Source organism: Thalia democratica, unplaced genomic scaffold (assembly GCF_965202585.1).
Source record: "Thalia democratica unplaced genomic scaffold, ktThaDemo2.hap1.1 HAP1_SCAFFOLD_1941, whole genome shotgun sequence".
Lineage (NCBI taxonomy): Eukaryota > Metazoa > Chordata > Thaliacea > Salpida > Salpidae > Thalia > Thalia democratica.
In genome coordinates, this window is record NW_028140734.1 from 6,215 (window position 1) to 17,527 (window position 11,313).

The 11,313-nt window shown below is 26.0% G+C and overlaps 1 protein-coding gene across 1 annotated transcript; it reads left to right on the forward strand.

The window, feature by feature from the left end:
* Positions 1-9,925: 9,925 nt before the first annotated feature.
* LOC145849016 (kelch-like protein 7) lies at positions 9,926-11,164 on the forward strand. Its single transcript, XM_082954128.1, has one exon. It carries the CDS (start codon positions 9,926-9,928, stop codon positions 11,162-11,164), a length of 1,239 nt encoding a protein of 412 aa, XP_082810254.1.
* Positions 11,165-11,313: the final 149 nt, after the last annotated feature.

The following is an 11,313-nucleotide window of genomic DNA, read 5'->3' on the forward strand; positions in this document are numbered from 1 at the left end:
AATTTTGTTAGACTTATAATAAACATTTAAACCTCCTTAAACAAAGGATTTTACCTTAGTTTAAGAATTGCTTTTGAACATTGGATTATTAATTCAGGTTTTATAAAGTTAGAGCTTCTACTATTTGTTTTTGATTTCATAAAAAAACTCAATCTACTGTATTGTTTGAACAAAAATTCTTATTTCAACTAAATGTTTTAAGTTTCAAATTTTAATTTGTTAAAGGTTGTATATCTCTTAGTTTTGTGACAAAAGCTCTTAAAATTTCTTTAAAAAAAATTTCTTGTTCAACTTAAACTTATATTTTAATAAAATTAATAAATTAGTCAGTAAATTTTAAACTATAAAAATTTGAAGAAAAATATGCTAAATTTTAGGAAAGTTGATAAAACTAGTTTAGCCTTTGCTTTATCTTTTTAAGAAATTCTAAATATAAGTTTGTTTCACTATATTTTTTTAAACTGACTATTTTTTTTAGGTATATCAAGTTTCTGGTAGCTTAATTATAAAAGCTAAAAAAACAGATTCCGAAATCATTATGTCCCCTATAAACTTACTAATCTATTAATTAATAAAGTTACATTAAAAGTTAGTTTTAAATAAATAAATGAAAACATTAATAACAAAAGTTTTAATAACATTTTGAAAAATACAAACACTTATTTTAAAGCACTTTTAAAACATAAAATAAATAGTTTAATTTCTAATTAAACAATTTAAACTTACTAATAGTAGTATATTGACTAATAAAAGTAGTCTTTTTGCCAGAAATCCCATTTTGAAAATCAACTTTTAGGATTTCTAATCAATTTTAACACTAAAAAATGTAATTAAAGTTTTATTAAACATTGAAAAATATGTTAAATCTCAAACTGTACACAACACTTAAAAAAATAAATTTAAAATAAAACTTTTATTTTACATACAAAATTGGCAAAGTTTGTTATAAAGCACTGTAAAATCATTAAATGTTTTAACATAAAGGCAACTTGTTTAAGGTTGTGTAAACTGTAAACTCTATAGAAAACATTTTTGCTCATCTTACTATATATGAATCATGTTTTTATACATAAGTAAACATTTAGTTAAGATTTATTTTTAAAGGAATCATTACTTTTGATTTGATTAGTATCAATATTTTAGTATATGATTATGACTGACAATATTATTTTAAGAATGGTGTAAGGTACTTATTTTAAACTGTGTCAATTACTTAAAACAGTTAGTTACTTTAAATGTGGTTTTGAATAATTTTTAGTAATGATAGCAAGAATTTTTTAACTATATGTAGATTTTTCTTTTTAAATCAAAATTTTACTACTAAAATGTAAAAACTGTTTAAAATTCAAGGTTTTCCAACTTTTTTGGTAATAAATGTTCAAAATTCAATGTTTTATAGAGATTTTTGTTCAAAACTTGAGGTTTTGTTCAAAATTTCTCAAGTTCCAGGTTTTTTAAGCCTAAATTGTCAAATTCCAGGAATCCAGGTTTTTTGGCTACCCTATCATTTGACATCATCATTTACAGAATTGCAACTATTACAAAAAATTAAGCCACCCTGAGAGACCAAAAACTGGCTGACTTACAGCATCAATTTTTTTAAATAATCAAAATAAAAATTAAAAACTAACCTCACTTTTCCTTAAACAAAAGTGTGTGGTAATCCTAAATAAATAAATCACCATTTTAGCTTAAAAATATTAAAACAATTTTGTACTCACTATTTAAGTTTAACTTTTTTTTATGCTATTTAAATGAAATATAAAAACTTGGCTTAATTAAAGTAACCTAAAGGCTAATTTTTTTTCTTTAAGATTTTGTGATTTATTTTTAAAACCTTATTCTAAATATCAACCTTATTCTTTCTAAACTATTATATTTCGTAGTAATTTTTTATCTGTATCAGTGGCAAAAATTAAACTTAAAAGTACTTTACAATTGACAAAGATTAGAATATACTGTCAAGCTATTTCAGATGTGTTTCTAAATAAAGTTCTAAATACAAGGTTGCCACTCTTTGAGTCATAAAACCTGTTGTGAGTGACAACAAACTTTCATGGGCCATCATGAGATTTTTCTTAATCATTGAAATTTTCTTTCTAATTTTAAATTAAAAAAAATGAATTGTTTTAATAAAATTGATTATACCTTTGATCAACTGAGCCTCATTCAAAATCTCGAAATAAACTGGCCTGAGATTTTCAGAAATCCTAAAACTATCCTGATATTATTTAAAAAAACATCCAGAGTCAGTCTGAATTTAAAAAACAAATTTAAAACATCTGAGAGTTATACTGAGTTCCCTGCAAATATATATTTTAGACACTATTTTATTCCTCAGTTTGTATTATATACAGGGTTGCCAGACGTTTTTTCAAAGTTTCTCCAGGTTTTCTAGATTTCTGCCAGGTTTTTAAAAGGACACATTTTTGAGTCTATTTTTAGTTTAAATTAAGTTTAAGGTAAAAAACTGTGTTAAATAGCCTACAAACATTGAAAAGATACAATAAAGCTACTTTAAATATGTTTTTCAATAAAACAAAATTTGATGATGACAATTTTTTTTTATTTGTATGATAGATTTTTTGAATTTTACTACTGAACATGTGAAATTTTTTAAAATTTAAGATTTTTACAGGTTTTTTTTTTTAATTTCATGTTTTTTCTTTTTTTTCAAAATTTTTTAAATTCCAGGTTTTTACAGATTTTTTTTTGTATAAATTGTCAAATTCCTGGTTTTTACAGGTTTTTTCAGATTCCAGGTAAAGTGGCAATAATGTGTATATTTTTGTCCTATAATAAAAAACCTTCAAGTCTTTAGGTATTAAACTTCTTTTTTTTTTAACTATAAATTTTTCCAGTTTTTTCAAACAGTATCAAATTCTAGGTTGAATTGCCACTAAGTTAAAAAAATTATAAAAATATTTTACTAAAAGGTTTTGTTTTAGAGTCAATGTTAAATTTCTAACTTTTTTTGTCAACCATTAACTTTAAGCTTACAACTTTATTAAACAATTAAATTAATATCATGGATGTCACTCTTTGAGTAAAAATGTTCCTGTGTGACCAAAAACTGTGCTTTTAAAAATCTCAAAAATATGTACATTTTCAATTCAAATAGTTATTGGAGTAGAACAAAAATCTAGTTTTTAAATAAAATTGGCTGAAAATAACAAAGTATAGGATCTAAAATATTCAAGAATTATAAAAAAAAGGACTGAGATTAAAAAAAAATTAAAACTTGCTCAGTATTTAAACAAAAATTCAAACTAGCCTGACTTTTCTTAAGGTTGTTATTCTATGCCAATACCCAAGTATACTATAATACAAATATTAAAACATTATTCAATTTTGTTGTATTTTTATAACATATTTTATAGTTTAGTTGAAATTTCATTATGACAAAATTTGATGACAAAATAGATATTTAAATCAAAATAATTTAACAAAACAAATTAGTTTTAATAAACAATTGAAATGTAATATCAAGAAAATCTTAGTTTTAAATGGGATTATCAGATAATTAATAAAATAATGAGAACTTGAAAAGTCTATATCATCAAGAAAAAAAAACTATCCTGAAAATATGCAGAAATATTACTTACTTTAAGGAATATCTATTTATTTTATGTATTTAGACTAGCTTGAAATTAATTCAACTATGTAGAACTACTTTCAACATAAAACTTGTTTTAAATTAAGATACTAAATTATTTTGCTTTACAAAAATAATTTAATTTTAAGTGCTACTAAAAGAATTAGTTGTTGTTTGTTGTGTTTTATAATTTTAGACCATTTAAGATTGATAATAAGTCTAGCTTTATATTTCAATCCACAATTAAAGAAATGCTTATCAATACTTTAAATAATAAAGAGGTTGTAGTACATATACATAGCTTTTACAATCTCAAATTCTCATTTATTATATTAAAATTTTTAATTTACAACTATATATATTTTAGCTTATTATTAATTTTTGACAGACTCTGTCAGTGCACATCTATTTTTTTTCCTTTGTATCTGATACAAATGTGTATTAAAAAACTTCAAAACAAACATAGTATAACATATTTTGGCATTAACTTAGTAAAGTTCTAATAATTTTAGTAAAGATTTTTAGATGAAATAAGCTTCTATTGTTACCAAAATATAATTTGTTAATTTTGAAGGTAAATGAACAAAACAGGGTAACTTTTAGTATTAAATACATGACTTGAGGAAGAATGTGTTATATAAATAAACAAAATAAAAGATTAATAATTAAATACCCCTTTGGAAATATAATAAACGAAAAATGAAACTTTTAATTATAAGCCTTTAAGTAAATTTAAAAGAATACGTAATATAAATTCAGTTCTTATTTATTTCTTTGTTTATAATTAAAAATAAAATTGTTTCAGTTTTAGCAAGCTGCACTTAGTATTATAAATAAAAGATTTTTTTGATAATAATTTCTAAATTTAAGAAACTAAAATCTTATACATAATAATCTTAAATTGTTTAAAACTATAACATTTTTAAACTCTAGACCTGCAACGCTGTATAAAAATATCTGCTTAAGTTTGGTAAAATTAGATACAAATTACTTCAAAGGTAGATAAAACTAAACTAAACAAGTAAAAGGTGTTATCTTTAAAATATGTAGTACATAACGAAATAATACCAATTTAAAATGACCGAAAAATAAAAATGAGTTTTTTTTAATAATATTAAACTATGATCTAAACATCAAACGTTAAAATTAAAAAGGCAAGTTTCGTTCTGTGAAATTTAATAATTTATTCATTATCAATATATAAATGCTTAAATATGCAGAACTGAATTTTTGAACATCAGCTTAATAGAGTTGAAATAGTTTTTTTGGACTTTCTAATGTAATCTCATTTAATGTTTTTGGTGAAATATACTTCTAGTTTCAAAAAGTTTTAAAAAAAACAAATTGTTAAATATGGGACAAAAATCAAACTTTTAATTAATAAAAACAAATAAAGAGTTAACATTTTTATATTAAACTTAGGAGCTTTTAAGTGGATTGTAAAAATTACTATAAACATAACAATGTTTTTTGTTTTGTATCTATTCGATAACTTTTTCAATGTGAGCAAGCTGAAGCGAAATTCTAAACGCTTGTGCTAATGATTAAAACACATATCCTTTACATTTTGCCAGCAAAAAGGAATAAAATACAATTCCTCTCCCGAAAATTTAAAATAAAAGGAAGTGTAATGAAACTAATGCTGTTTACTTGTTCTTTTTTTGTTTTAAATGGCAAGTATGTGAACTCAGTCAACCAGAAATTTCTGTTGAAATAACACATCAATTGCATGGAGTTGACCAAAAGTGTAGTCATGCGTAACATAGGTATATAAACCAGCTGCAGTGGATGTTCGAGTCAAAACCATCCAGAGGACAGTTTTAGTGTCAATTTGAAGCTGAAACGTTTGAACTTTCTAATTGGCCATTGAAAAATTGTAAAAGCTTTTTTTTTTTGATTTAATGTAGTTAATTCTTGTTTTAGATTAAACATAATGTTTTTTTCAGACTTTGTATTTGTGTGAAGGTTTTGATTTAATTTAATAAAGTTTCTAAAATATGTGGCTGTTTATATTATCATTTTATGTTTGTAACAAAATATAGCCTGATGTGCATAGTTTATATAAATATATTAAGCCTTATCAAGTATTAGCTAGGATTAAAACTAGTTATGTTTTATAGTGTGTTATGTGGATACAATCTTTTATACAACCATAAAAGTTCCTAAATTTAATTAATTAATATCAGAAAGGGTTATGTACTAATTAACGCCCCTAACATCCTGTAGAGCTGGGTTTTTTTAAAGTGGGCCAAGGGACAACATGGGGTCATAAGCCGGAAAGGGGCCATAAGTAGGGCATTTAATTTGCTGGCAGTCAGTAAATATTACTTAAGTTTTTTGCATCAGTAAGTTTACTATTTATATTTTGGCCCTGGTTTTAGATTAAAAATGTATTTTTCACAAGTTAATTTTAGAGTAAATCTTATACATTTCTACGTAAAGTTTAAATTTCTATTAACTATATTTATACTCAGTTTATACATAAGTCAAATAAACTGTGTAAAAAAAAATTCTTAATATAATTAATCTAAATCAATATTTTTTTTGCAAAAAATTGCAAAAACACCATTAGCTGTTTAGTTTTTAATTTTGAAACGGTCTGACTTCTACAAGGTATTTGGAACTAACAAAACTTATATTTTCATTAAAATTCTAAGCACTTTCTTATCTTTTTTGAATCATCATGTCAACCAGACAGTCTCGTAATGAAAAGCAATTCCCAACAGAATAATTATAGATAAAATAATTGAATAACAAACTAATTTTATTTGTGTTTGAAAAGATTGGAATTATTTTTTTCATTAATACCTGGTAATAATTAAAATAATTTATTTGGATTTTATTATTATTTAAATAAGCTTTTTATTTTACAGTAAATTAAGCAATAAATTTGAGTTAGAATTTTTTTTTTAACAAATCATATGGTATAATTTAATACTTTTTCTGTACTGTAACTTGGTTTACACTTAAAGGGTTGCTACATACTCAAAACACTCAAAATTAATCAGGATGATTTAAAAGTTTTGAAAATCTAAAAATAGATCTTTTTCCAGATTTTTGATGCAATATAGTATTATTATTTCTTTTTTATTGCCAGGTTTCTTATAGATCATTTTTTTTTTATTCTTGAAAAGTTTAAAATATAAATTTTAAAGGGTTTTAAATAACATAGGATGACTCAAGATGCTTAAAGGTCACTTAGAACAGTTTTTTTATTAAAAAAGAGAGAGAACTCTGAGTTTATTAATTTTTTATTTCTTCCATTTTTAGCCATTACTGTTTTTTTATTTACTTAACCCGAATCAGACCATCTTGATTTAACTTTAAATGGCTACCCTTCAATAGTCTTTCTTTAGAAAAAATGTATGTAAATTAGTATGTGTTGGCTCTTTTTGATCAATCTAGGTACTATACAGTTTAATTTTACGTTTAGTATACTATAGCTTTTAGCTATTGTATTTTAAAATTAAGAGTTACTTTAAACTCTTAAAAACAAATTGAAGATGACTTATCTTGAAAAAATTTTAAAATAAAATAATCTCTTTTAAAACTTTTAAATACCTATGGCCATTTTCATTCTTTTACAAAAAATTAAATATTGTTTGATATATGGCCGAAATAGATTTTGAATAATACTATTTTTTTAAATATTTTATAAAAACTATTTATTTTTTCACTGTTTTTTACTAGTACAGTTTTATCAATTACATAAGACCTACAACAACATTGTTTATTATTTTCGGATGTGTATTAGTTTTAGAAATCCAGCCTTTTCGACATGTTTTCTAATTTGAGTAGTCATACTCATGTAACCTGTTTTTAGATAATACTTATAAATACCTCAATAAATATAGAATTTTAATTAAGTTATCTTCTGTAATCTGTTATTTTTCTAACCGGTATTTTTCTTGATAATAAGGAATTATAAACAATATATAATCAATACAATTAAACTTATATAAAAGTACTAAAATAATTAAAGAATTGCCAAAGTTCTAGAAAAACGTGAAGTTTTTAATTTTTTAAATGAAAATTAATAACCTGGAATTACAAAAGAAAGAAGTAAGACAATATTAAAAGAATCTGAATTTTTTAATAATCTTTAAATGTACAAACTGTTTTTTTTTATATTTATTAGTTTATATTGATATATAAACTGCTTTTTATTAAAAGTATGAAATGTAGTTATTTTTTTTATAAAATTTAGCTATTTTCTATACAAATTCATTGTTAAACTTTAGTTTTGAAACACCATTTTTAGCCAAATTTTGTTAAGAATATTTTAAAACATAATTTTAGTAATAGTAGCGTCACGCTGTACTTATTAGTGTGTACCAATACACGTTTATATGCATAAAAAAGGCGCAGAGTTCTTTTTAATGTTTACTTAGATTTTGAGAAATTTTTATCAAATTTCTTCGAAAAGTCATTTGAAAAAAAGTCTAAGATATGCTGCTTTTGAGGTACCCTAGTTAAAGTTGTTATTATTTTTCAAGACTCTTTCATTTTTTTAATTTAATTGTAACTATATATTATTTTTAATTTTAGGTTTGTTTATAAAAAAACACATAATATCATAATGCTAGTGAAAAGTACTGAGAGTAAATCCATCGAAATAAAAGAAAAAGTTGAAAAACTTAATGGAAAATCTTTTAAGTTTCATGATGAACAAAGAAGTTTTGTAAAGTTTTGCAAGAAAGTTTCATTCGAACGCAAATTTGCTTACATTTCACAATCTTTCGATGATTTTATGATTTCAACTAAAATATGTCAGTTTCTTTGTTTTATAAAATATTTATCGTGGTTGAGTTTCAAGTTTTTTTAGTTGATTAAACTGCTTTTGAATAGTAGAAAACTTATTTATTACTAAATTTGCTATTTTATTACAAATATATTTAATATATTAAAATATAATTTTAACTGTTTACAGTACTTTATAAAATTATTAACGTTTATATTTTTTTGCATTTGAATATGATTAATTTAGTACTGAAAATCTCTTATAAATTACTACTGTATAAAAAAGTTGTACTTGATTTTAATAACCTGATAAACTACAATGTCATTATAATAGTAACAATGAAAACAATAACATAATGGTAAAGGTGCTAACTAACTAGTCTATTTGTTAACAGTTACAAATAAATTAGTTAGTTAACACGACGATCCTTCTAAAAAGTTTAATAGCTTAAACATAGAGCTAAAATAAAGTATGATTTTTTTTAACTTGGGTATTTTGGGTCGGTGCTAAATTTCATAGAAAAATTGGGACACTATGTTTTTTTATGAGTCCTCGACGCGTATCGGAAAAAAAAACCATGTAATATCTAAAATTGTTCTTTTAAATATTTTGTAAAGAATTAAGATTATTTAAAAGTTTTTTATAGTCCTTGAAGTTTATCACATAAATATATACAACTATTTAAATGATACTTCTTAAATATTTTCTACTAAACTAACTTAGTTTGTCAGTGTTTTGTTTTTTATATAAACTATATACTTTTTGAAATAAAGACCATTTTGTTTTCAAGTTTTGGTCTTTAATTTTGGTTTTCTTGGTTAGTCAAAAAGAATCTTTCTCAAAAAAAGCTGAACTCACTGACTAATAAATATATTTATGGTAAACTTTTAAAAAATGGTTATTTTATTTTTTTTTTTGTATGCTGCGAGAAGCCTCAAAATGTCTATAAATTGTCGTTTAATTTAGTGGTCTTCAACCTTTTCAAAAACTACGCACACTAAAACGTTGGAGAACAGATTCTGTACACTTTAGACTTAATAAAATGTTTTACTAAAACTTAATACCGTTTTTTAAAATAAGTAATACTATTTTTCATTTGTTGAGGGCCTTAAAGTAGAAATAACGGTTAAAAAATTGTTAATTTGTGTTTTAATTATCTTTTTCTCATAAAGGTAGACAAAACAAGCGTCATCTAAAAATTATTTTATTCACCTTACTAAGTTTACCGTGCACAGTACAAAATTTTTTATTCACACTAGTGTGAAAAAGTGCACACGTTGACGACCACTGGTTTAACTAACAACTTTATTATTGTTACTTAAATAAGCTTTTTACTCAGTAATTTGAGCATTTAACATAAATACTTATACAAGTTTTTATAATGAATCTATAAACATTTTTCAGCCAGCTTACCGAAAGGACCAAAGGAAATTTTACCATTACTCAAAACAAACAGTGCTTTTCTCAATGAAAGACTAATAAAGAATTTTTGCACCTTCATACAAGACACTATTTCTGTAAAAAACAACATACTTTATTTCAAGTTAGCTTACTTCTTTAATTTGCCAAATGATGTTCGGTTGAAAATCATGGCTTGCACGGAGCGATGGTTCACCTCAGTTTGCAAAACCAACAACTTCCGCCAGTTGGATTTTGCGCTCACTAAAAGGATTCTATCTTCTTCCAAACTGCACATTACTTCAGAACTCCAAGTGTTTAATGCTGCAGACGACTGGATTAGTTACAATACTGAAAAAAGAAGCAAGTTTGCAAAATATCTTTTGCTAGCAACACGGCTACCGTTGTTGTCGGAACCTGCTTTGAGTTTTCTCGTGAACGGGGAATCTTCTATTTGCAAAGTTGTTGAGTGTAAGCTTTTAGCAAGCAATGTTTTGATTAAAAACAAAGAAAGTTTAGACAAACTGCCGAAGAAAAGTTTCGAAACGAGGCACTGCGATCAACTCTTGTTTGACGTTTTCGCCTACAGCGGACGATGTCAAGGTTGTGTAGAATTGACGCAAGTGGACGGTAAAGACTTGAAAAAAGTCCAACGTTCGCCGGTGAACGGGTTATTATTGGAAAACGAACATGTTGCTAATGGAATTTGTTTGAAAGGTGAAGTTTATGCTTTTGTAAACAAGGGTTTCGGTAAGGATACGGAAACAAAGATAAAAAAATATTCGCGAGCTTGCAACGCTTGGCAGAGGGTGACCGAAATCAGTTATCGCTTCAAGTTCTGTGCTTGCGTTCTCATTGACAAGATATACGTGTTATGCGGCTATAACAGCTCTTACGACGTTCAACGTTCCTGCATTAAGTACGACCCTGCCGAAAGCGACCGGGTGACGGAGATCGCGATGATGTTGGAAGCGAGGGCGTTGGCGGCCAGCGCCGTTTACCAAGGAAAATTGGCGGTTTGTGGGGGCGCAGTTGAACGCGACGGTGAGTTTGTTTCCACGAACACCTGCGAGGCCTACGACCACGTTGCCGACGAGTGGTCCCGCATGCCGAGCATGGTGCACCCGAAATCCTGCCACGACGTGGTTGCCGTGAAGAGCAAGCTGTTCGCGATCGCAAGCTGTTACGCGTCTTGTGAAGTTTTTGACAAAATTTCAAACAAGTTCACCGTCATCAAACGCGGGTTTCGATGCGAAGAGAATCCCGCGGTCGTGGCCACTTCGGTGGGAAGCAAAATAGTTGTTTTCGGAAGGCAAGATGGGGAAGTGGTGTTCTACGATTTGGAAAAGGACGAATGGTGCGAGCAGCCGCGCGATCCTTGTCCCGGCGGATTTAGTTTCTGCTCGAAAATGCCGCATACGCAGTTTTAACGCGGGATATTTAGCATGACGTAAAAGCTGTCAAACATAACTTATTACGTTTGCTAAATACTATAACTTAGTTGCATGCAGCTGCTTTATCCTTTCTTCTTACTGCGCTGTTGGTTGTTTTCGGGCAGTATATAAATCTTGACTCATAT